The 27951-nt window shown below is 37.0% G+C and overlaps 1 protein-coding gene across 2 annotated transcripts in view; it reads right to left on the bottom strand.

The window, feature by feature from the left end:
- E(Pc) (Enhancer of Polycomb) overlaps positions 1 to 27951 on the bottom strand; it is a 58611-nt gene that overhangs the window by 6616 nt on the left and 24044 nt on the right. For both annotated transcript variants that reach the window (XM_071591145.1, XM_071591146.1), the window contains exons 10-11: positions 20501 to 21342; positions 12737 to 13349 (exon numbers count right to left, since the gene is read on the bottom strand). In XM_071591145.1, the coding sequence (XP_071447246.1) occupies positions 12737 to 13349; positions 20501 to 21342 (1455 nt within the window). The remainder of the gene's footprint in view (positions 1 to 12736; positions 13350 to 20500; positions 21343 to 27951) is intronic.

Raw genomic sequence — 27951 nt, 5'->3', positions numbered from 1 at the left:
GTCATATGACTATCTTCCTTTACTAATTCTTGTCCAGCATCTACGCTTTCTCGCACAACAACTGATTTTGGACGACCTTCACAACTTTTGTCGCTGAGCGAAAGGCAGCCATGATGGAATTTGTCATACCAGCGTTTCACATGAGCAAAGGATGGGGCTTAATCGCCAAACGTGGAAGTAAGTGGATCGACGCACTTTTGTCTTGATGATCCATGTTGGAAGTCGTAAAAAATTATGTGTTCACAAGTTGACTCAATTTTTTCGCTGAGAAAAAATTTTCCAGTCACTATAAACAACACACGTTATGATCAAACTACAATATGTCCTGAAGAAAGTTAGTGTTAAAAGGGCCAAACTTTCAGATGGCACCTGAAGCACTTAGTGTGGTCAAGGCTCAAAATACAAATGGCAACCCTTGTACATGTACCTTGCTCTAAATGGATGTGAGGGAAATACATCTGTAATTGCTCGGTTCCTTCAAATCTCTATTTTTAAACACAGATGTTAAATTAGCAGTTTCCCAATCACTGGAAACCTTCTAATCTACCACAGATTTCATAACTATGATTTCTAGATATGACGCAAATTCCAATGCTAGTTCTGTAAATATGTGTGGGTGTTTGATTGGGCCCATTGGAATTATGATGCTTAATATTTTTCAGCAAATTTTCTACTCCATTAAATGAGATTTCAATTTTGGTCATCAATTGGCCAGCACGATTTGGCAAGCAATCGGAGACTTAAGTGATACTTTGGTGACGACAGTTTGAAAGGAATTTAACAAGTTCACCTTTTCCAAACTGCTGGTTATTCTTTTGCCTTTATTGTTTTTGAGTGAATTATGAGTTGACTTATTTCCCTAAACCTCTCTCACGTATGACTAAAACGCTTTCCAATTCTCTAATAATCTTTCCCTTTTGAATTTTCTGAACACTTTCAGAAATTCTTTCTTCGCATACGCCCTAAAAAACTTTTAATCAAGAGTGATCTAATTTCTCTTGTCACTAGAGATATCATTCCTAACATTTTTCATCTTGACGTGACATACAAGGTGTGATAAAAAAAGACGACTGATTTTATAACTTATATATTTTGAGGGAGACAGCTTAATCGAACTTGTTGCCCTCAAAGTACATGCCTTGGCAGACTACACACCTTTACCATCGCTTCTACCAGCTATCGAACCCTGCCTGGCAAGCCAACTTAGGGATCCTCTTCAGGTCCGCCATACAATTAGTTTTAATGTCCGCAATACAGTCAAATCGGCGCCCTTTCAGGGTTGATTTTAAATTCAGAAGCAAAAATAAGTATGATAGAGCCACATCTGGAGAGTAGGTTTGCTGTGTGAACAAGTCCCAGTTCTGGGAAAAAAACTGTCACGATCAGCGCCGTATGAGCCGGCACATTATCGTGGTGGAAATGCCATGCATTGTTTCTCCACATGTCTGGCCTCTTTCAGCTCCCGGCGACCTTCAGCCTCTTCAAAACCTTTAAGTAGAAATTTTGTTGACGGTTTCACCTTGAGGGACATATTTGTAATGAATCAGCCCTTGTCAATCAAAGAAACACACCAGCATGACCTTCACATTGGGCCAGGACATGCAAGCTTTCTTTGGTTGCTGAGATTGAGGACCCATCCACTGAGAAGACTGGGCCTTTGTCTCAACATCATAACTGTAAACCCAGGTTTTGTCACTGGTTACGATGGTTTTATGAAACTCTGGGTCGGCATTGGCTCCATCCAGGAATTCCTGACAAACGTCCACAGGTTTTTGTCTCTGTTCATCAGTCAGCACCCACGGGACGAATTTTGATCCGACGCACGTCAAGCCCAAAATGTCAGTCAAAATTGTCTGATAGGATCCACAACTAATGTTCACTTCCTCGGCTATCTCCTGAACGGTTAAACAGCGATTTGCCTGCACCAAATCGTTCACCAATTTGACATGGTTGGGGTCTGTCCAAGTGGAAGGCTGCCCCATTCGCAAATATTTATCTGTCGAGGTTCTGAAAGATTTAAAACGACTGTACGACTCAAAACACTGGCTTCGACTCATAGCTTCATCAACAAAAGGCTTGCTGAATCATTCCAAATGTCTCCGTAGCACTTTCTCCAAGTTTGAAACCAAATTTCATGCACACACGCTGTTCCTCGCGCTCCTTCATTGCTGCCTTTGCACATGGCGACGAACAGGTTAAGATACGCACCGCTGCTGCTGCGTAACGACTCGACGTTAACAAATGCAGCACCTCTCGTTTCAGTCATCAGATGTGTCGCTAGATGGCGCACTGTGTCTCGTTTCGATCCGTTGAATGGTTGGCGCAGAATAAAATCAGCCATCTTTTTTTGATCACACCTTGTAGCTTTTGACATCGCAATGCTACTGTAACACCTCCGTTGTTCCATCTACTTTCCATGTTATCTATTAAATCTTTACTGGGAATTATCTTGTTCACTGCAGAGTGCATGATCTCAAGGAAGTGATTCCATTTATCCTCAGTATTTCAGTGTTTACAATCTTTCTTAAAATTTGCAATATCACTCTGTAGCATTGATTTTAGGCCATTATAGTCCCCTTCATTGAACAAGTAAATTTTTCTTGTAAGCTTCTTATTTCTCACTCTATACAGCAAAAACTTAACATTTACAGTACTGGAGTCACTAATTCCTTTTATAGTTTCCCATTATAGCTCACTACAATACCTACCAAACTGCTATATATAACAATAATCATGAAAACTAAAGAAGATGATAGCTTAAGATATAAGAAAATAGCAACAAAGCATATTGCACAGAAGCTTAGATTGTTTTCATTAAACAACCAAAAGTTTGAATAATTCAATTCAGTTAAATCTTTAAAAAGTCAAAGAATTACATGGTTTCTTTAAATGATCAAATGTTTTAAAAATTACAGGACCATAAGACTTAAGTTTTATTCTTTGAAGTGAGTAGTAGTATTTAGGGGAGACGACCGACAGCTTAGGTCATTTGCATCATTAGGGATTGACAGGAAAGGATGAAGGGTGGAGAGAAACCTGGCATCGGCATTAGCCTACTCTTAACGAAAGGCACCATGGGTCCATAGTTTAACATCCCATCCAACAGATGGCGTACTCACTCGAAGTACCTCAGGGATACCACTGAAAAATATCTACTGTCTCCAGGATTTGAACCAAGGCCCTCCCAGTGGAAAGTCAGTCAATTAGCCACTGCACCATCTTGATCCCCAATATCGAACCAAAACTGCAATCTTCACAATGGATTGGTGAAATATCTTTCTGCCCGAATAAAACTCAATACTCACTCAAATGTCAAGGTGAAATTGACTTTTTTTTATGATATGGGGGTTGTGCTTCACAAATACTAGGCCAAGTAGTTAACACGGGAATGCTACGTGGGGGTCATTAAGCATCTAAAAAGAGAGAATCAGGCAAAAATGGCCCAAACTTTGCAGGAGCTATGGATTGGTTTTTTTTCCCTGGACAACGTGCCAGCTTATTCATTTCTCATAAATTGTCAGTTTTTAGCCCAAAACAGTACCACTCTTCCTCACCCAGCACGCTCACCAGATCTGACCCAATACGGCTTTTTCCAGTTCCCCAAACTGCCCAAATGAAAACGATTTGCAAGCATTCCAGAGATAGAGAAAAATTTGATGGAGGAGATTATGAGAATCCCAGAAGAAGCATAATGAAAGGAGAAACTTTGTAATTCCACATAGATTTATTCGACGGACGACCTAGGTTTCGACGTGGCACGTCATCATCGGGTACATTTTGTAAAGAAGGAATTACAAGTTTCTCCTTTCATTATGTTAAGTCGATTCCATGAAGTCACGCCTGAGACAACGAATTATACCCAGAAGAAGCATTGCACGACTGTTTCAAAAAGTAGAAACACTGTTGGGATACATGCATATGATGATGAGGAGACTACTTTGAAGAGGACCCTGACCAATAATTAGTTAGTGCAGAATTTTTTCCTATAAAAAAGTGCAGTAGCTTTTTGAACAGACCTTATCATCTGTATTTGTTGATGCTTACATTACGGGGCAATTTTTCTATTTCATTAAAGCACCTTCCTGCTTGTGCATTAATTTTGTCTGGGTAATAATTAATACATAAGTTTGCAGTCATCTTTCCACGCTTTCACATCAATGCAATGAAGTATCTATTACTCCATGTGTTGACCATCACCAATTCTTTGAAACTACAGGGTGCAGCAACATAACTTCCTTCTTTCAAATGCAAAACGCTTTTAAAAAATGAAGTTATGTAGCCGCACCCTGTATTTATGAGTCACTGAATATTAAGCAACCTCAGAATGAGTTCATAATAATAACTTATAACTAACTTCAAATATATTTACTAAGGAAAAAACTGGTTTATACAGGATATTGTATACTGTCTTCAGGAATATGATATACCATTACAAAAATATGATAATCCAGGTAAATTAAATTTACGAGGATACCATATAGTAGCATGAATTATATATGCTTATTCTTTTCTTTAACTATAAGTATTAGCATAAATTATAGTAATTACTATTATTGGTATTCCACTCATTAAGGTAGGTTTTTGATGTACAAAGCCAGTGGTACAATGTTACAACGATACCTTCCCTAGCCTCTTCATACAAAACACAACCTGATATCTGAAACTTGAATAAGACCCTCTTCAACTAAGCACATTTCCTACTCCCCTTCACTCTGTCCAACATACCTATCCTACTCCTAACCCTTCCTTGCCTTACATTCTCCTATCTATGTGGGTCCCCCAATAAGTCCATAGAAAATCCAAGATATGACGCTTGCAGTATCAGAAAAGGTTTGCTTTTAGTAAGTGCCATCTCTTACTAGACCTGTTTCAGTTTTAGATTCAACTATATCTATCATGCGATTTCATCTGGATAATTGATTGAAACAACAAACTATTGTTTACTTAGAAAAAAGGAAAAGAAGATTCTTGCAGAGATTTAACTAATCTATCAAAAGTTTTAACACCAAGAGAGATCAAAGCAGAGTTGGATGAAGTTCATGACACACCTGCTACCGTATTTTTGACTGTTTATTAATGGGTAAATGAGTGGCTGCAAATCTACAAATGATTGACAACTTTTGTGATGGCTTTTGCGGCCCTTTAGAGTAGCAATCCTAAAGAGTTTCTGAGTCAAGACATAGTTTGGGACAAAACATGGACACACTAATACACTTCAGAGACAAAAGAAGAGTCAAAAGAGCAGTTCCCCAACAAGGGATATTATCCAACAAGATTTTGGCCATGGTTTTTTGGAAAGCAAGTAGAATCAACCACATTGTTCACTTGCAAAAAGGATAAATAATAAATTGAGAGCATTTGAGAGCGTTGTTATTGCAACAGTTGAGTAAAGAAATCAAGAAAAACCGTCCTCAATTGCCAAAGAAGACAACAATTTTACTGTGCACACCTGTGAAGTTTTAATGATGAACATTAAGGAATTGCAGATCGAATTATGAGAACAGTCACAATATTTGGCCCGCAATGACTTTTTAATTCCCAACTTGAAAAATTATCTTGGCAGTAAATGATTCATTTTGAATGAGGATATTATCACCGACACAGATGCCTAAGCCTTCCAAAATCCTACTTATTAGATGGCTTAAAAAAGTCAGATAAACGCTAGGAGAAATAGATCAAGCTAAAAGGAGGTGTGTTAAAAATAAAAAGAAATCAAAAAAATGTTTTCCCTATTTTTTCTTAAGGATTTATTGAATGATCCACATATTGATCTTCATCATCCCATCCTCAATCAAATTGCTCTGCATTCATCTTTCCTGCCTCCTTTGGATTTCTTCCAACAATTCTTTTGCCTCCCCCACTATGCCTAGCACTTCCTTGATTCTTTTCTGTCCATTTCACCATTTACATCCTTCTCCATACCCACATTTGAAAAGATCTACACTTCTATCATCTTGCTTCAACGACCATGTTTTGTGCCATATAAAACCACATTTCATAACAAAATATCAGTGGCCTTTTACTAAACATCCATACTCAATGGTGCCATCATCAATTCTCTCCTGGTGAAAGATTCTTTGCCTAACACAATTCTTCTCCTAAAGTCCCCACTACTTTGACCCATTTTTGTCCAAAATACTTAATTTATTTTTATTAGTCCAAAAACAGCACTTTGACCTTTACATTTTACTTTGAAAATTGATATGACAATTTGACAATCACATACACCTAAGCCCTAGGAGGAGGAAAAGCCACCTAGACTGGAATCGACCCCGGGACCACTGGGTGGGCAGACGAGGACGTTACCCCGCCACCGGGGCCAGTGAAGATATCTAAACTGTTCCACTTGGAGTGACCTCCTGGAATCTAATATAGTCAACAATAAACTTTCTGGCAGAATGCCTCCTCTTGTCCTATCTCCCAATTTTAATATTTTAACTCAGCTTTCCTCAATCTCAAAAACCATTGAGCCTTCATTTTATTTACATTGTTTCTCATTACATACCCATAACAATGGCTCTCTCATGCACTCAGCAATGCTTACAATCCCTTGGCAGGGGCTTAATAACCTTGATCATTAACTAACCAGAATATATGATTTGTCCCCTCAACCCTCTTCTTAACACAGACCGTTCTGACTATCCATCCATCAGTTCACCTGAGTAGTCTATTACATGTACAGGTTGTGTCTAAGTCTCAGACTCCTCTCATCTACTCCTATTTTATGCAACTTGCAACATTAATTTATTCTACCCAATTTACTATATTAAATGCCTTCTCAAAATCATTGAGACATACAAATACATCCTGATTGTATTCCATCTTCCTCCTCTCTATTAGTGACTACATGGTATCACTCATACCTCTCCCCTTCCTGAATCCAAATTGAACCTCCCATAACTAACCATTTTCCCCTTTTCCATCCTCTTATTGTTTATTCTCAGTGCCACTTTAGCTGCATAAGAAATCAAACTCATTGTTCTACAGTCTTTTACATGTTCTGGAATGGGAACAAACACTTATGCTTTATATTTATGATAATAATTCGGCAGGTATTTGGATTGGTATCACTTTGCTTATTCATGACTATAATTTTTACTATCCCTACTTGATGTGCTTTGTGGAGGGCACCTTGAGTGAGTACACCATCCATCAGATAGGACGTTAAGCAGCTGACCTCTTGGTGCCTTTTGCTAAGAGTAGACTAAAGCCGTCGTCGGGTTTCTCTCCACCCTTCAACCTCTCCTGTCCATCCCTAGTGGCACACAGGACCTCAGCAGTCTGTTGCCACCCCTAAAAATTACTTCTCATGACTATGAATTACATACAACTTCAGTTCCTATAAAGCAAATATGGACATTTAATTAACGTCCTTCTAGAAGAATCAGACATACCAAACTTCATCAGGGCCATATAAATCATGAAAACATATTCGAAAGTATTTCCAGTCAATGTACTCATTTGTACAATCTCGGAATATCTGTTCATAAGGAGTGTAATACAATCTAGATTGCAGACAACTCATCAAATCATTTTTCACTTATCATTTCCAAATGGCATTTTTGAAATTCATTGGTTAAATATTACCATACACAAGAAGGTATTCAGCAACAAAATAGAGTAGAGTAGATAGTATAGATCAATTCTGTAATCAGAACTTAAGTGTCATCATTCATATTTGTCGATTAAGTGATAAGCAGTTTTACATCACATCAAGGGAGAAGAACTTATAATGCACTTCCTAGGGTAATCCCACAAGTACCCGACCCAACAAAGAAAACACAAAAATTTTGGAAAAAAATGTATTCATTATTCAACATAATCTCCTTCCAGCTCTAGACACTTTTCCCAGCGATGTTCAATAATTTCGATACCCTTTTTAAAATCAGGACTGTCTTGCTCCTCAAAATAGCCATCAACTGCCGACATCACTTCTTTACGGTTGGAAAGTCTGACTGCCGAGCCATTTCTTTAAGTTTGCAAAAAGAAAATAATCTGAGGGGAGCTACATCTGGCGAATAGGGTGCATGAGGTAGCAATTCAAACTTAAATTCATGAATTTTGGCCATTGCATTAATGGATTTGTGAGCTGGTGCATTGTCTTGATAAATCAACACTTTCTTCTTAGCCAAATGCGGCCGCTTTTGCTTGATTTCTCCGCCCAACCGTTGCAATAAGTTCACATAATGCTTGCTGTCGACAGTTTTACCTTTTTCAAGATATTCAATTAAAATTATCCCACGCGCATCTCAAAAAATTGATGCCATGATCTTGCTTGCAGATGAAAGTCTTCGCCTTCTTTGGAGTTGGTTCTCCTTTTTGAATCCATTGTTTTGATTGTTCTTTTGTCTCGGGTATGAAGTAATGAACCCATGTTTCATCCATGGTTATGAAACGATGCAAAAATTATGCTTTGTTTCTGTAAAACTTTGCTGAACACCCAATTGAAACATCTTAACGATAGTGGTTTTGCTGGAGTGTGAGCATCTTGCACACAGCTTTCTCATGTCCAAATTTTCAGTTAATATGCTATGTACTGCAGTTTTTTAAATGCCTACTGTGACTGCTAGCTCGTGCACTTTCAGTCACCGATCATCCAGTATCACTTTGAGGATTTTCTTCACCATTTCTGGATTCGTCACCTCATTTGGTCGACCAATACGATGCTCGTTTTGATAGCTCGTACGCCTCGTTTAAACTCTGCTACCCAATATTTTACGGCTGTAAACAAAGAAGCAGACTCACCCAGAGTAAAATCCAGTTCAGCTTTTATATTAGTTGGGCTGAGGCCTTTCAAATTATAGAACAGTATCACATAACGATGACCAATTTTCTCTATTTTCACTGAAAACGTTCACTATTGATGGCTGCCAAACAAATATGAAACAGCATATGCTTTATAGATGGAGTACTTCCTAATAGAGCGATTTTTCAAACAACTACCGCCATATCTAGGTCAGAGCGGGTGCTTATGGGACTACACCTCGTATAGTAGTATAATGCATACTCCAAAACTACTAAACAAATGATATCTTAATTTTCTACATAAATATTTTCAAGAAAAAAAGGTAATATTGCTCCATTTGAAAGTTTACTTTTTAATTTGGAATGACTTTAAAAATGATCATGGCAATTTATTATGAAAATCTGGATACGGTTGCATGGCCATTCTCCATCTTTTAAAGTCCTCAAATATTTATAAAATCACCAAAAGCAAATGGTTTTTGGTGGTATGAGATGTAAAAAATAGAAATGGAATTGAAAGGCCCTAATAACTTGTACCAAAAAAGTGGATTCATACACCATATTTTCATATTCAACAGTTAGTAAATTGTCGCAATCTGATCTCATAAGTTTTTAAGGGACAGTTGGCTTATGTGATAGTTAGCCAAGACTTTTAATAATGAGCCATAATATTGGTCCTAAGAATATTAAAATGTCTAGCTAAACAGAACATGAAGAATAAAATTAGGCATACTTATTCACACCACATTATCCTGCTTCTATTATGTCATAATTTGCCACCTAATATACTTCCTTATAAAAATATTTTATGCTTTGAGTGCATACGTATGCATGATAACGAAGAATGTAAATATGTAATCAATAATTTTACATTCATATATACTTTCCACTTTCAGGAATTGTTTGGTGTCCATATTAAATGAGTTTGTATTTTTCAACAGACTTTATTTTATGGTACAACCCGTTTCTCCTACTTGTGGTATCATCATGTACCTGATGATGCCTCAAGCATTGCTTTGGACACCTCTACATTCTGGGGGTAAAAAAGAAACTTTACAGTTCCACAATAAAGATTTAATATTTCATGACCATGGTCACAAATTTGAGCCAGTGACCTTCCAAAACATGCCCCCCCCCCCTAGCCCACTAATAAGTTCCTACAACTGCACTCAACTTACCCCCTCTCCCTTACTCCCCCTACCTTACCCCTTCTCCTCTCCCTTGGAGCCAGACTATATAAGTTGAAGAAGTGTTGATGTATGTTACATGATGATGATGCGCAGCATCGAAACCAGGGTCGTGAAATATTAAATCTTTATAGTGGAAGTGTTAAGTTTCTTTTTTACCCTCATCATGAAGGAATTCCACAAAGTTAAACCTGAAACTTTTATGTTTACTTCTACATTCATTTTTTGGTAGTAGATTGAGAAATATGAGGGCAGTTTATTATGATACTTGATAATACAAGGGTAGTGTGAAAGGTTCTCAGAATCACCACCACACGTCAACGCTAGCACAATAAGTTTACTACTTAGTAATAGGTAATCCTTTAAACACATAACGAAGAGTGCTTGGGGAAGTGACCTGTGGTGCGGACGCCCCTATGTTGTTGTTCTCGCCTAGTGATTTGTAAAGAAGGAAAAATTGAGATTCGAGCAGTGATGAAATACTTCATAAAGAAAGGAATGAAAGCAAAGGAAATGCATACCGACTTTCAGAACACTCAGGGGGACTCAGCTCCTTCATATTCAACTGTTGTCAAGTGGAAAAACTGAGTTTACATTTGGTTGGGACAGCTTAGATGATGCTCCACTGAGAAATCGGCCAAAATAGACCAATACCCCAGAAATTATTGCAAAATCACATAAAATGGTGATTGAGGATCATCGATGGAAGGGGTAAGAAATTGCTAGAGCTGTAGGGATGTCATCTGAATAGACATATCACACTTAAACAGTGGAATTTGGATGTGAGACAGTTATCTGCTAGATTGGGGACGAGACTTGATTCAGGATTGCTAACACATCAGAATGGTAATTTCCCAACAATGTTTGACCCATTCTAAAAGCAACCAATAAGAAATTTCATGCCAGTTTCTGACCACAGATGAAACTTTGGCCCACTACTATACCCCAGAGACAAAACAGCAGTCATCCGCTAATACGCATTACAATGCAATAATTTCAGAGTGTAAAAATCACTGATAATGAAATTATTGCATTTTAATGCATATTAGTGGACGACTCCATCAAAAGTTACAGCTGCGGCATCTCCCACAGTTTCTTGGAATTTGCCAAAGGTAAAACAACCCAAGTGTTTAGAGTTGGCTTTAACCTCGTGGACTGGGGTGCTTTTCACACGACTACAAATGCCTGTGACATTGTATGCACAGTATTTTGTCACAACATTTTGTTCCTTTAAAGCCCCCAAAATTTCAGAGTCTAAGAGGACGCCTCGATAACTGGCTAAAGCACTAAGCCAGAAATTGAGGGACACGGGTTCGAATCCCAGTCAAGGTGAATGATTTTTACACTCTGAAGTAATTGCATTGAAGTGGAAACATGTTGATTCACCAACACCAAAAAAAGCAAAAGCAATACAGTCAGCCAGAAAGGGGATGGCTTCAGTTTTCAGGAATAAGGGGTTCTGTTGATAGATTATCTTCCCACTGGTGAAACAATTACTGGACAACAATACGTAAACCTCCTGGACCAACTACATCAATTGATACATGAAAAAAGGCCAGGTTTGGCAAGGAAGAAAGTCATCTTTCATCAAGAAAATTCACACCCACACACAAGTGTTGTTGCCATGGCAAAAATACGTGAACTAAGATACAAATGGTTGCCACACCTGCCTTATTCACAAACATTTTCATGAGGGCCAAGAACAGTAGGGTGATGGCCCAGTGGTTAGCAACTGTCAGAAACACAGCATCGCAACTGTAGCTGCATTGATGTAAGAGGCACGGAAAGTGACGTCTTGAATTTAAGGAAAAATGCTAAACCTTTTAAAATCAGTGATTTTGCAGATCCCGAGAAGATATGATCAAGTGGAAGCTATGAGCAAAGTTTGTCCCATATGCTTTGCCACAGGAGTAAATGAGTCTCAAAACTTGTAATCCATCATTGACCAAGATGAGAACTTTATAGACAAGAATTTTTGGTAATGAAAGACTGCCTATGATCCATTAAACAAAAAAATCAGAGTTCCAAATGGGTCAGTAAATCCTCCCTAAGACCAGAAAAGCTGCGCTTCCAAAAATAAAGGGTAAAGACATTATTGACCATCCTTCCTGAAAGCAATAACTTCACGTAGAAGAGCAAATAAAGAGTTTGACGAGGCCTCTCCACCTCTTGTGATTTTTTTCCAGCTGCAAGATGCCCTGGCTCATTTGGCAGCAATGAATGGCCAGTTCCTCACCAAAAAGCAAATCTCAACATTGCCTCTTCCAACCTATTCACCAGTTGTCACATCCAGACTACTTCCTCTTGAAAATGCACCTCAAGGGTTCAAGATTTGCTTTGACTGAGGAGATGCAGAAGGCTGTGACCAAACAACTCCAGACAATTAAAAAAGAAGACTTCTAAGCCTTGATAAAATTGAAAACTTAGATTGAGCAATGTTTTGCATCATTTGGTTCCAATTTTGAGTAAATAAACAGTCAAATCATACATCTTTGAATTGGAAATTGTCTTCCTATCAGTACCTTGACTTATGGACTGCACATTGAGGGTTTTAATCTTTTCGTCAACTGTATTTTCAGGAGTATAATCTTAAAAAAATCTAATGATAATAACAGCATAATACCATGCACTTACCCTGTCAACATTCCCTTCATCTATTTTACTTTGAATGTATGCAACTCTTTTACATCCTTTAAGTTTAATGTATTCAAACTACTGAACACTCCCACATTCATTTTAACTATCATGCATATCAAATGACAACACATTATAAACTTAGGAATAAAATATCAGGAAGTTCTTACCCTTTCAATGCCACTTCCTTCTGCAGAGTAGAGGATGATTGAACAGGGTGAGAGGGTGGAAGCAGTGGTGCCATGGGAGGCGCTGGAGGGGATCCCGTTTGAGGAGGGGGTGCAGGGAGTGGAGGAGTAGCCATCGATAAAGGCAATGCCCTCCCCCCTACAAGCAGTTTGGAGTTGTGCGCAGCAGCCGTTGCAGCAGAGGACACTGTAGGTCCCACTGACTTTGAGCCAAGCACAGAGGCCGAAGAAGGGAGGAGGGCTGAGGGCATAGGTGACGACAGTGTGTGTACCGTACTCAACAGATTGAGCTGAGATGTGGTAAATGACAAGGAATTTGTTAGCGATGAGGAATTGGTAATTACAGGTGCAGACGTCAAACACAGGGTACTCTGTTTGGACGCAGGTTGAGAGTGACTCGTAGATGACAATGACGATGAGGATAATAACGACTGTGAAGAGGCCGTAGCCTTAAGCGTATTGGGAGACTGCTTTTGCGATTGTGGGATGGACGGCAGATGATGCGATGTGAGAACGGAAGAACTAGAAGCGTTTTCTGCAGAATGGCCCATGTGAGCCTGGGATGTTGATGATGTTGAATGCCTTGTCTGAGCACCTAGGAAAAAAAAAAGAAAAAATACAGTCAATAAATGAGTTCTCAAAATAATTACTAAATAATACTTGTTAGTGAATTCTCTAACCAACAATTCCCACATAAAACAAGTATCAATGTGATGCAAACATAAATTTTTCACATGACAAACATTTTATTCTAGTAACTCAGAATAAGTGGTTGTCACTGAGGATCATGAAATGAACTGGTAATATTATTAGTACTACTTGTCATTACAATGCCCTTGGTAATAAACTTTGCATAGTTATTGGGAGGGATGGCATACAGAGATATATATTAATCACCTGAAATAGACAACAAAATCATTAGCAGTAAATGTAATAAGACTAAACTAAACCACAGCCCCTAACCAGCTCAGTTCATCTGGCACCAAGACCTACAAAATGTTAAATCCATATACAGATGGTCAATTTCCTCAATATACATTACCCATGGGTTTTGCATAACCCATAGCATGCCATATACCACAGAGCTTGGAATTAAAAGGGATGCACTAGGACAAGGCTAACCAAACAAAGCAGTATATTATACTAAATGAAAACTCAATGCTTTAATTAATAAAATGGCTTATCCTGCAAACTGGGTTCTTATAGTAATCCATTAACACTGTTTTAAATCAGTCACCTTGTCTATGTGTCTTCCATGAATTGGAATTAATTTGTCCCAATTGGGATAAATTACTTTCCTTAATGAACTGTATTAGAGAGATACACATCTATTTTCAACAAGTAATCATAAGAATATTTCAATTGTATTAAGATATGACATTTAAAAAAATACTTCTGTCATGCAGATGTTTGCCCTTTTTAGCATAAACAAGAATCACATGCATCTGAATGATTATCATTGTGAATTAAGTGAATCGCATCCATCAACAATTTAGAAAGAAAATTCATAAGCCCATGTCGCAATTACTGTTGATACAACCAGTTTTCAATATTACAATATCATTGCCATTTGTGTATAACAAGGTAGTGCTACCATAAAATATTTTTCAGTTTCACAATAAAGATATTTTACTATATTTCATGCATAAAATTACAGAGGGAGTTCTGACCAAGAATGCCAACAAATGAGAGAGAAAATATATTATAATTTATGCTGGTCTTAATCTGGTATTCATTGATTGGGTATTAGCGATTAAATAACTGTTTACATCCATTCCATCTTAATGAAATATATACTTTATTCAATATAAAAAGCACACAAATTGGGAAATTTTAATACCATTAGTTACTAAAACCTAACTGGAAATAAATTATCACCAGAATTTCAATATTGCCCAACTGCCTATTACAAGTAATACTTTGAAGATAGGGAAATAAATAATTTCAAAACACTTCATCAGCAACAAGAGTTAGCACAGGGGAAAACTTATAGTTTATCTTATTTTATTTCTGTTTGGGCCTTACAACATTATTTATCCTGCATGCAGGAGACAAATTTTATAACTATTAGGATTTGACAAAATCATAAAAAAACATGAATAAGAAATGAGAATCATTTGAATTAACTCCTATCAATTAGCTATTTTCTAATTTAGCTCTTCAGAAATTAAACCACGCTAATAGAAAGTCATTTAATATCAGAATTAAAACTGACCATTGTCCATTTTGGACTTATAAATAAAACAAAAATTGTAACCACAGCTGCCTGAATTATTTAGAATAAATGTTTCGGGCAACAGAAATAAAACTTGCAGATTTCATAACAAAACAGTCAATACAATGATAAAAATCCATGAAATCTATTCACAATATATATTTAGCCTTTCTCTTGTTTGTTGTGTTAAAGGGGAAACATTTTTGAATTGTTTGATACAAATCTCACGATGCATTTTTATTTTCTTCAAATTAGAATTTATGTAATTTGTGATCTTGGAACATTTTACTCTAGTCCTCAGCCATGTCATTTGAGTATGAACAAATGCACTGGATAAGGACAGGAGTACTTTCAAAAGAGGGGAGTATCTCTTGTATATATTCATAAATATGACTTTAATCCCCCTAATTGCTTCTGATCCCTTGTAACTGTTCTAGCATGCCCTGACTGTATCTGTCCCTTTTCCTCTACAAAGAAAGTTGAGAACTAAGTTACTATTATCATCCTTCTCCCATAGTTAAATGGTGAAATGGGATTAAGTGATCTATCAACTTCAGGAATTCCATTTTTACTCCTCTGCTGCGTGTTTGACTGATCTCCTAATGTCCTAAGTAGATGGTATTACAATCCCCACATTTTAGTACATAAATGCCACTTGTTCCAATTTTTCCATTCTATTTTCTGTTCTGTTTAGTAATGTTAGTAAGGTGCTTTTGCTGGGAATTCCTAAATTCAATGCAACAATTTCAGAGTGTAAAAATCATTCGCCTTGACCGGGATTCGAATCCGGATCCCTCAATTCCGGCCGAGTGCTTTAGCCAGTTAAGCTATTGAGGCGTCCTCTTAAACTCTGAAATTTTTTACTGTTAAAAAGTTACTATTGTGACATCTTCCGCAGTTTATTTGAAATTCCTAAATTCACTTTTAGCAACAATGTTGGCAATTCATTTGACATTCATATACACAATAGGATTGGACCAAAACATTTTCCTTCTGTTTTAATTGGTGTATACATTAGATTATGTTGTCTAATTATTTTTTCAACGGAGCATTTTCTCAATTTATTTAACACAGTATCACACACCAAAATGCTTATTGAGAGTATACTATTGAGTGACATTATCAACATGAAATAAAAATGCAGTTTTCGAGAAATAGGATGGCGGAAGTTGGGAGGGATAGCATGTCTAGCAGTAGTTTCTTTAATAGAAAATTTTGATTATCGGGGAGATTTTTAAATACGAGGGTCATCCGGAAAGTAGTACCCGTTCGTGCCGCATGAAGTGCTGACGACGCGAGTAGCCGCTGGACGAGGTCAGATAGCTTCAGTGGCTTGTCTGCCTTCTCTGAGCCAAGTTGCGTGACGCTAGCATTGCCTGTGTTGTTTCTGTGATTGTTTACAATGTTTAAAAAAATTGAGAACGCCGCCAGTTGTGAAGTGAGGGCAGTGATTAAATTCCTCAATGCAAGAAACGTTCGCCCATGTGATATTCATCGCCAATTAAAGGAGGTGTATGGAGACAATGTAATGGACGAGTCGTCTGTTCGGCGGTGGTGTCGCAACTTCAACATGGGGAGGGGGAACACACACGACGATGAGCGTTCGGGGAGACCGTCTGTCATTACAGACCAACTGGTGAGCTCAGTTGACGAATTCGTGAGGAACGATCGGCGCGTCACAATTGATGACATCTGTGAGCATTTTCCCAATGTTTCTCGAACAATTGTTCATGAAATTGTTAAACACCATCTGCATTATGCAAAAATTTGTGCAAGATGGGTCCCTCGCGTATCTCAATGAGCTGGCGGCGAAGGACTATGCAGCAGGAATACAGAAACTTGTCACACGTTATGACAAATGCCTTAATTTGCTTGGAGATTATGTTGAGAAGTAGTTTAAAGTATCCTCTTTCAAATAAAATTTTTTATGTTTGTTAATATTTACTTTTGAGTCTTTATTTCACGAACGGATACTACTTTCCGGATGACCCTCGTATATAATAGTGATAATACTATATTTGCATTATTTAGTGATCACAGATTTCCCCATAGTTGTGCCTGAAGCTACAGAAGATAATATTTATTTATACTGGTAAAAATTATAATTCACCAACATTCTGCTCCTTTCCTTGAATGCACATTGGTAAAGTTGATGCCAGCAGCATGGTTAATCTCACAAATGATAGCTACCCATCCTATGTATTGAGAATTCTGGGGTCTTGATTGGTTCATGTTAAGAGATGATTCAAATACCAACATAACAATTTCCCAGATTCATGCATAACCTTTAACATGATTACATTAGTTTATATAACCAATGAGAGAAGAATTTTCACAATTCCAAACAATGGTAAGAAAAGTGTTATTTAGTCCAAGAGATAACTACGGACTAAGAAATTATACATTTAAAACGTAATGATCTATCAGTAACCAACCAGATATGTTTTTAATGAGCAAAAGTAAAATAATTGAAACATTAATATGCACGATGGGGAGGATTGAATTCTAGCAATTAATTACATGACAATTATCAATGAAGTTGTTTATTAATTTACCCCATGAGTGACAAATGTTTGGCATTAGTATTTTTATGGACAGATTTTTCTCCTGGCCTGTCATATCTGAGAATCTAGAACATTTATATCTACTGTGGTAATACTATCAAACCAATGGGATAACATTTGCTATATAATAGCAAAATACATAAGACACTAAAAATGTAATGAGATGAGGCATGGTCTTGGACTATATACGACATGAACTCCAGTGTGGTAGAAAAAGCATTAAATGCGCATGGTGATTAAAGTGCCATTCACAGGATAATTAATCACATTACATAAATAAAATTCATGAGATGAGAATGGAAATGCCAAAACTCCAATTAATGAGCTGAATTATTAAAGGCATTGGTATGTGGAGAGGAGTGATGAAATGGCCAACAGTTTACCAATGACTCAGAAATGGACAAGAAGTTGTTTTTCCTTCTGTTAAATCCTATATAATTGAATCTAAATTATGTGGACAAATGGCCTCTCAGGGTTTTAACTGATAAAAAAACAGAAGGATAGAAAGGGATAAGAGCTCAAGTGCACTACAGTCCACACTCACCTATTAGGGAGGGCACTTCTCCAGTGTCACTCAGATTAGACATGAAGCCAAAGAATGTAAAAACTGACCAATGAAAGGAAACACACACATTTGGTTACAGTGTGTGATTATCAGACCATGAAGACTTGCACCCAGAATTTAGCTTGAAATTTGTGATGCCTAGATTTGAATAATTCCATACTTTAACCCTCTTAGTGCGACGGGGATTTCAGGGGTACTAGTGAGAAGTAAAAAAAGGGTAATTTAAGAAAATGTATCGCCTTAGAAAAAAAAACATTATGAAGTTATTTGTTTAGATATCATATGCAGTTTTTTTATTTTAAAATATAATATTGTAGTTAACAATGATGTAATACATTTACATCATCTGAAAAATAAATGTAATTACTACAGTATCATAAATTTGAAGAATATTTTTTTAGCAATAATATTTCGATTTTTAGACACAAAACTAATATTTTTTTAAAAACATTTTTCAACTAAACTACGATATTTAAATATAATAAAGAATCAAAAAGACATGCAGAAAATATTATAAATAAATAAAGAAAAACCAGTGAATTGCAAATTTTTTTGTCAGCCTCTGCATAGTTCGATTTTGTTGAAAAGGCTGATCTCACTGAGTCAAATTTGGACTTTTCCCCTTTCCTTTAGACTGCGGCAATGTGCTTACAATCTAAAGGCTGCAAAAAACCAAGTTCTAACTCACAGAGAACTGCTGACAATGTAATCCATTACACAGAGGCAATTGATTAGATAGGATGGACCGCAAGAGAAACCAAAATGATTACAAAGCAGTGTTCTCATTTCCATCGTCTCAACAAAGTCTGAATAAGCAGCTATATATCAACACCACGACACCACAACACATTCAAGAGATTACAGATGAAAACAGATTAGTAGCCTTTCAGTGGCTTTTCATAGTGGAAACACCACTCGGAAAAAAAACAAGCAAACAATTAGGCTGAGCTTCCCGACATGTACAAAACTGAACGAAAAATTATAGTAAGAATTATACTTTTTGAAAAGCATTTAAAATTGCTAATAAAAAATTCAAAAATTAGTTACGTAATTCTATGGAATTCAACCTATCGATAGCACAAAAACCATAAATTGTTAAAGAAAAAACCATAAGTTACAGCGATTTAAACAAAAGCCTACGCAAGAGCCGATATATCGGCCCGCCGCACTTTTCGCCAGGGATACGAAAGCCGATATATCGGCCCGCCGCACTAAGAGGGTTAAGGACTAATTTATCATTATCATAAATGTGAAACCCTAAAATATGTATTACATGAGTATGAGAAAAAATAAATTTGCACTATTCCACTGGTTTATTGGTAACGTAAAACGTGTTTTGGTTCACAGAACCATCTTCAGGTACAAGACAATGTTTAAATATTGACTAAATCATATCCATGTCCATCATGCCAATCTATGTCCCCCCCTACTTTACTCCTCACTCCTTTCCTCCCCCTTCCTCAAGCAGGTATAAACATAATGTACTCACTAGTTGAACCTTGCCTTTTACCTGAATATGGTTCTGTGAAACAAAATGTGTTGTACATTACCAATAAACCTGTGGAAAAGTGCAAATGTTTTTTTCTCATTATGACTTTCCACTATATCTCATTTGAATCTGCTGAATGAATACATGAGTAGTTTTGAATTGATTCAAATAAGTGAAAATGTAATGATAATTTAATAGTCAAGAGGAATTTGGTGGTTGATCACTATTTAAATATGACTTCATAGAAATATGGTTCTTAACCCTATATTCAAAACTAGATTGCATGAAAGGTATGTATTCCATTAGCATAAATGTAAGACAAGTCTTTTGTCTATCTTCAAAATTTCTAAAATCAGAAACCAGTCTTATTTTCAAGCCAAAATAAACCAGCACCAGAATACAAGCCACACAGTACAGGTGTTTAGCGCAACTAGGTATTCTATGCAAGCTTGAATTCAACCTTAATCCAACCATGTTAATAATCAAAATCAATATATTTATACCAGCCAGACAGACTTACACTGGAGTTGTATCCAGTAACTGTTTTATTAACGGTGATAAACTAACACCAGTGATAAACTAACACCAGTGATATCACTAGTGATAATCATCATGAGGGAACATAAACATTGCATGTTTTGTGAATATTAATTACTTAGGAGTTCATTTATATTTTCAGTAAAATATATTTAATTCTTAATAGAAAATTCATCACATGCTTCCTTTACCATTGCTATTCACCAAAGTTCTTCCCCCAAGTGAGATCTCAAAAAACAAAATTATCTTATAATCAGCCCATTGATGTACATTTATTTAAAAATTCTCTGGAATTAAAATTTTGCATTAGTATTTGTAGACTTAGCATTCTATAAGATGGAATTAATTTAATGAAACAAAATTAAGAGTAACTTACTTTCTTGAAGGGGTCCATTTGAAAGGGAACCACTGCCAACCAAAGCACACCCCCCCATGCTGCTCAACCCCCTCCCTGGTGCACCATTTGTGTCTCGATCACCACTTCCTACAACCAATTCAACACCATCACTTACTCCACTAGAGGTGTCACAACTCACTCCACTTCCTCGGCTTGGTGAGGACAAACAGTTGCTCTTGCCCAAGTGGGAAGGAGGACTAGGAAACACAGACACCTGGGAAGATGTTGATACAGAAGATTGGCACCGGTTTTGGCCCCTGACAACTGAGAGGGCTGTAAGCAAGCAGGCTCCTGAGGGAGTGGGTTGGTCGATGAGGTTTGATGGCGCTGTTGATGGGGAATCACTGGTGCTGAAAAGCGATGAGGGTTGGGAGGAAAATGAGGAGGACCTTCTCCTGGTTCTAGGGTGCAGCGGACTATGCCTGGGATGGGGCCGATTGTGCCGATTGGGGGGAGAAGACTGACTCGGTGAAGGTGGAGACCCAAACTTTCCTCCAGATCTCTTCCCTCCATGGCACCCTTCGCTGTTTTCTTCAACCTCACTCATATCATCATCTTCATCTTGTGACTCCAATAGTTGCTTTTGTTGCTGCTGAAGAAGTTGAAGGAACGAGGATGAAAGGGTGGACATTCCTTCAATGCTTGGCATTAGATCATCTATCAAATATTCTACTGTCTTGATGGTACCACCCTCTTCAATGTCAACACTGATGGTTGAGGGAAGTTCATAAGCTCTGTCCACACCCTTATCTCCCCCATCACTCTCTTCTTCGTCATCTTCTTCACTTTTTATTGGAGGAGTCTTTGGTCTGAAGTGCAGCCTGGTAGACATTCAATATAATTCACATTAATATTTAAACACGATTAGATCTCCAGCACATGGAATCAATGAAAAAATTCAGAAGAAATGTTCACAAGACCTAAATCAAGAGACACTAAAAATAGAGAGTAAAAACTAACTTTAAAGATATGCTTTTGATATCTATCATGAAGTTAGCACCTACTACCAGTTACAGCTAAATTCCTTATTTTCATAATCAAAATATGTTTTCCAAATATTTAAAACATTAGTTGGATCCCATCCACTTTCCTATTATTCTAATGTATGGACACATCAAAGGGGCAGTAATGTGAACTATTTGGATTAAGAATTCTAAATGATGGCAGCCATTAAAAAGCAATAGTGCCAGAAATGTGAACTATTACTACAAGTAACTGATCTCCAGTTCAACAATTTGAAGGATAATATAATCCAATACAATATGCAGCAATATATTTAATACAATATGAGGGCACCAGTTAATGAGTGCCATATGGCAATCACAAGAGTATAAAAAAACGTAGGAATGGAAATATGAAATAATTTAAATCAACATAAATTTTATTGTTTGAGCTTTTTACATCAGCTTTCCCGGATTTCAAACCAATTATTCTTGTCTTAATTATATTTTTAATTTGATGTGTGCTTGCCATAATCATGGTTGGTACACTATGGTGGTTCAGTATCTCAAATGGAATAAAAATTTGCAACAGCACACAAAGCATTTCAGACAAAATTCCTAGAGTAAAGCCAAGAAATAAAAATGGCAAGCAAATCTAGAGAGTGATAAGATTAGCAACAGGCAATTCAAAGTGAGAGAGCAAACTTACTTTGAAGAAATATTCTTAAAACTTTAAGAATTTTATGTAATTTTTACTCCGTGGACGTCAACTTTAAATGACAAAAATATAAAAATTTCACAAAAAGAAAGGCTAAAATATTCTAGTTTTTCCATAGTATCAAGTCTAAATTACAAATTGTATACACCTTTTAGTGTTACAGTAAAACTAATAATGCTTATACAGAGCACATACAAGTTAATATCATTCAAAAATGATGACCAAAATACTAATAAAATGTGTCCATTGACTTTGCTAAAAATAGGCAGCTCATAATTTTTGTCATATTGATGGCTCTTGAAATGGTTATGCATATAATAGAAACTACATAGATGGTTTACAATGTAAAGATATCTAGATAAAATATAAAAGAAGAATTTTTGGTTTAGATGATAATTGGAGGTTGATGTATTACATTGTTTATTATTGTATATATTGACGTGTCCTATACTATGTGTACAATTTTTTGTATGATGCAGTCTCTGGACAAATAAAAATTATTATTATTATTATTATTTCATCATGTCATTAAAATTAATGGATAGCAATCTATAATTTTCAAATAAACTCACGGGTGAAATGAAATTTTGGCTGATTACCACCAAAAGAAAAACATGATTCATTTAAAAATAATTATATATGCATGATAACATAAAACCTAGGGAGGACTTCTGGGTCGGTTTATCATACAACAAACTTCGAATACAACATGAAATAAAAAACAAATTAGACTAGATTTTTATATTAAATTAACTTCGGCGGTTAAAAAATATGGAATCATGAGGGCTATCTGAAAAGTGCTTTGTCTGATGATGAAAATGACAATTTATGTTTTGAATAAGTTTTATTTTCAACATAATTGCCTATAGTATTAATGAAGTTCATCCAGCGGTGTTCCATTACCAATGTCCCATCTCTATACAGTTCTTCTGGAAGTGCTTCAAACTACTAGCCTACACTGGCAATCACGTTTTGATTAGATGAAAAATGTTGACGAGCAAGGAAACTTTTAAGTATCTTGAAGAGTCCTTAGTTCCAAGAGAGCCAAATTTTTTTATCAACATTAAAGAAAAAAAATCATGCAAATAGTGATGCCATCTATGGATGAACCTGAGAACTTTTCATACCACCCACGTATTATCACAGACATAGCACAAGAGAGCACTATTATTTAAATTGCGGAAGCGATGGTGGCATACATTTTGGGCTCATTAGATGCTGCCGGAGGATGATACTCCGCTCAAAAAATAATTTATTCTAAATTTCATCAATGGTAATCTACAATTAGGTATCAAAAATATCATCTCTTCTAGCAAATACCATAATACACAGTTTCCTCCCTACGAAGTACAACCTTGAAATGGCAGAAGGGTATTGTGTGGTCTGATGACCCCTTGAGCTGTGCTCAGGAGAACAATATAGGCTGCTGGTAGGGTCACTCGAAGCAGATAGGTCAAAGGGCAGGAGCCAGACAAAAGGTAGCCTACTCAGTGTACGTTTCTCAGTAAGGTGGATACTAACATGTCTGATGCCACTAGGTAGGGCATTTCAGTGGTGTCATATTAAAACACTGTTAAGGAAGGCAATCAGTGACTACCTAAAATACTCATTCCAAGCCTGTTATGATGGGCACTATAGAGATAATAAATCCTGATGACTCCACCCAATCAGCCATTTAATGCCTGGCATCATCTCACGAAATCCTTGAAAAGCAAAAGTGACAGAAGCAGGACAGAAAAAAAAGACGCCCAAATTAGATAAAATAGGGGCATGAAATGTTAAGACAATAATGAGGGCAGCAAAATTAGATAATACAGAGAGAGAAGGAGAAGGGAAATATAGATGTTCTAGGTCTGTGTAAAGAGAGATGGAAGAATAGCAAGGATTACTGGAGAGATAGTTACAGAATAATATGCAGTGGAGGGTATGATAGCCAGCAAGGGGGGGGCAATAATATTAAAAGAAAGAGTAACAAGAAGCATAGTAAGCATAGAGCAAATGATTGATAGTACATTAGGAGTAGAAGTAAAAGAGGAACCAACAAACTTGGCCATTGTTCCGGTCTACATGTCACAAAGCAATCATAGGGAGGATGAAGTTGATTGGATTTATGATCAGCTAGAGGACATTATTGAGGATGTTTCAGGAGGGAAACATCTGATAGTGATAAGGAACTGGAATGCAACGGTAGGGAATGGAAGAGATGGTAGTGATATATGGGACTATAGTTTAAGAACTGGAGAAAATAACAATTGGAGTTCTGAGGGAGATGAGTTAATCATAAACAACCCTTGGTTTAGACACCACAAAAACTAATAGGCATGCATTGAAAATGCCTGGGGATTTTGAAAGATATCAGTGAAGATTATATTATATTAAGCACAGATTTAGGAACAGCACAACTCACTCACACCACTCACTCACATCAACTCACACAGTTTCCCCAGAACAGATACAGATTCAGATCAAATTTTAAAAGCTGTAGAGAAAGTCATGAGGGAGGAAAGGGAGCTGGGAACAAGAGAAGAAAAATAAGAACATAACAACAAGATATATCAGAAGTGCAAATGAAACAAGAACAGTATACATGAAAAAGACAAGGAAACCTTGGATTACGGACGAGGTGATTAGAAATATAGACAAGAGAAGGAAATGGAAGAACCTAAACACAGAGATAGGAAGAAGTATAAAGAGTTAAATTATAAACTGAGGCAGAAAACAAATAGAGCAAAATAAGCAAGGTGGAATATGCGTGTAGATGTTATGGAAAGTTTACAAAGGTAGGATGAACCTGATGATGACTTGGTAAGTCAAAACCTAGGTCGTGTGTAATAAAATATAAGTGGAATAACTAAGTATTTCTTTTTCCAAAAAAAAGGCAGGGTGAAATTGGTGCACTAAACAAGAAGCTGAAAGCTCTGTCAGGAAGCAGAAGCAAATCCCCGAAAAACACTCAACCATAAGTCTTGGAAATTATTAATTGAACCAGGAATAATTCAAGAAAGATAGAGGGAATACATATTGGAAATATATGTTTAAGACATGAGAACAACAAGCTTAGACAAAGAAAGAGAATACTACCTTGATCAAAAAGTTCCCGGAATAACCACCGTGTGGCGCTCCCATCGTTCCGATTTGAGTTCTGTTTTTTTTGTTAAATTGGTACATCTGTTGTTGATATTCCCTTTAAATCTTAGTGTCATAACTTGACATTTGCAAAAGTTACGTAGCCAAGAGTACATCTATCTCTGTGTGTGTTGGCGATTTTTTACAATTTCAGAAATGGATTTAAATTTGCAACAACGAACTTGTATTAAATTTTGCGTAAAAAACGGATTTAGTGGCGCACGGACGTTGGAAATGTTGGAAAAGTGTTTCGGCAACGATTCTCTAAAAAAAACGGTCGTTTACCAGTGGCACGAGCGGTTCAGAAGTGGTCGTGAGTCAATCGAAGATGATGAACGCAGTGGCAGACCATCGACATCGAAAGTCGGTGAAAAAATTGATAAAGTAAAAGAAATGTTGGTCAATAACCGCAAATTAACCATCAGAGAAATAGCGGAGGACTTGAACATTGCCTATGGATCCGCCCAAGACATTGTGGTTAATGATTTGGGTTTCCGTCGTGTAGCAGCAAAGTTGGTGCCGAAAGACCTCAATTTCATGCAAAAAAAGAGACCGTGTTGACGTCGCAAAAGACATGATTTGCGAGGCTGAATCCGATCCCACATTCATCAAAAGGATCATTACTGGAGACGAGACGTGGGTTTATGAGTACGACACGCAATCCAGACATCAGGCAAGTGAATGGCGTTCACCAAATGAGCCGAGACCAAAAAAACCACGTCGTTTTCAGTCAAAAAAGAAGGCAATGCTGACGGTTTTCATGGATTACAACGGTGTAGTGCATCATGAATTTTTGCCAGAAGGCCAGACAGTAAACAAAGAGTATTATTTGGGCGTTATGAGACGTTTGCGTGAAGCAATTCGCCGAAAGAGACCAGAAATGTGGGCAGAAAACTCGTGGATTTTGCACCATGATAATGCACCGTCGCACAGTGCTATCATTATTCGTAATTTTTTGACGAAAAATGCAACAAATACCATCCAACAGCCACCGAATTCACCTGATTTGGCTCCCTGTGACTTCTTTCTGTTCAATCGAGTTAAAAAACCATTACGGGGAACGCGTTTTAGCAGCCGAGAGGAAGTAATGGAAAAATCGCAGGAAGCACTGATGGACATACCGAAAACCGACCGTAACTTTTGCAAATGTCAAGTTATGACACTAAGATTTAAAGGGAATATCAACAACAGATGTACCAATTTCACAAAAAAACAGAACTCAAATCGGAACGATGGGAGCGCCACACGGTGGTTATTCCGGGAACTTTTTGATCAAGGTAGTATAACATGTATGAGGATAGCTAAGGCCCAAATATACTAGATATGAGATATTAGTTTCAGGGTATTATGGGAATTAAAATCAAATAAGGCAATCTGGGTACAAAATATTCCCGCCAAACTACATGAAATTTCAGGAGAATGTGGGAGGAAATTTTTTTGACTAATTCAAAGTAGTTTCAAAAGAACGAAGGAGAGGAATTTAGCCAGATAATTTGGTCAGATCAGGGTTGGACCCTCCCAAAAGAGGATTGGCAGCCGTATGCAAGGACTATAGAATACTTAGTTCAATTTCACTAGCGGCTCAAGTGATTCTCAGGATCATTAATAAGAAGATGGAGAAGAGGCAACTTAATACTTGAGGGATGATCAGTTCAGATTCAGAATGGGAAGAGGCACATATGATGGCATAGCACTAATGAAGTCACTAACAGAGAAGAACATTGAATACAATCAGGATGTACTAGTTTGGTTAGTAGATTTCCAGGTGTTTTAAAGAGTCAATTAGGTAGAATTAATGAATGCATTGCAGCAAACAGGAGTATATTGAAGAGATAGGATATATCCACAACCTGCAAATGTATCAGACTGTTTAGGTGCAATTGGCAGATGGAGCCCAAATGGGTAATTTTATGAAGAGATGACGGAGAGGGGAGTCTTTTCTCGAGTGTTTTTCAATATATATGTGGGGAATATGGTTACAGAGGAAAAATGGAGATATGAATGAAAGTCAGTAGACAATTCTTGAAATCATTTAGCTTGGAAAATGATTAAGCTTGGCAGTCCGCCAAAAGAAAGCAAGCATTGCTGAGTAAATTAGAAAGTCAAATATGGGATGAGAATACATTTAAACAAAAAACGGTTATGTGGCTTTAGAGAAAGAGAAAATCTACTTTACATATTAAAATAGAAGCCCATAAACTTCGGCAGGTGGAACACTTTACATATCTTGGCAGTATTTCAGACCAAAATAGACGAAGTAGTACGGACATACGGAGAAAAATTGCATTAAGCAAAGAAGCTTTCACAAGGAGGAGGGAATTATAATCGATGGTTTCAGGCGTTATTTTATGGAATCGGTTCATTCTTAAGCGGATAAAATAATAATACTTAGTAATTCCACAGATTTATATATAAATCTGTGGAATTACAAAGTATTATTATTTTATCCGCTTAAGAGGAGGGAATTAATGATGAGGAAACAAGACAGCAAGTAAGGATGTTAAGATACGGCTCGTCAAAACTTTGATGAGCAGCATGGTTTAGTATGGTAGGGAAGCATTGTTGTTGAAGCAAAATGACAGACATAGATTGGAGGCTTTTGAAATATGGGTCTCGAGAAGGATGGAAAAGGTGAAATGGACTGA

This window comes from Hetaerina americana, unplaced genomic scaffold (genome assembly GCF_022747635.1).
Source record: "Hetaerina americana unplaced genomic scaffold, ioHetAmer1.1.p SCAF_42, whole genome shotgun sequence".
NCBI lineage: Eukaryota > Metazoa > Arthropoda > Insecta > Odonata > Calopterygidae > Hetaerina > Hetaerina americana.
The sequence above is the reverse complement of the archived record's forward strand: the minus strand, read 5'-3'. Positions and strand labels throughout refer to the sequence as shown.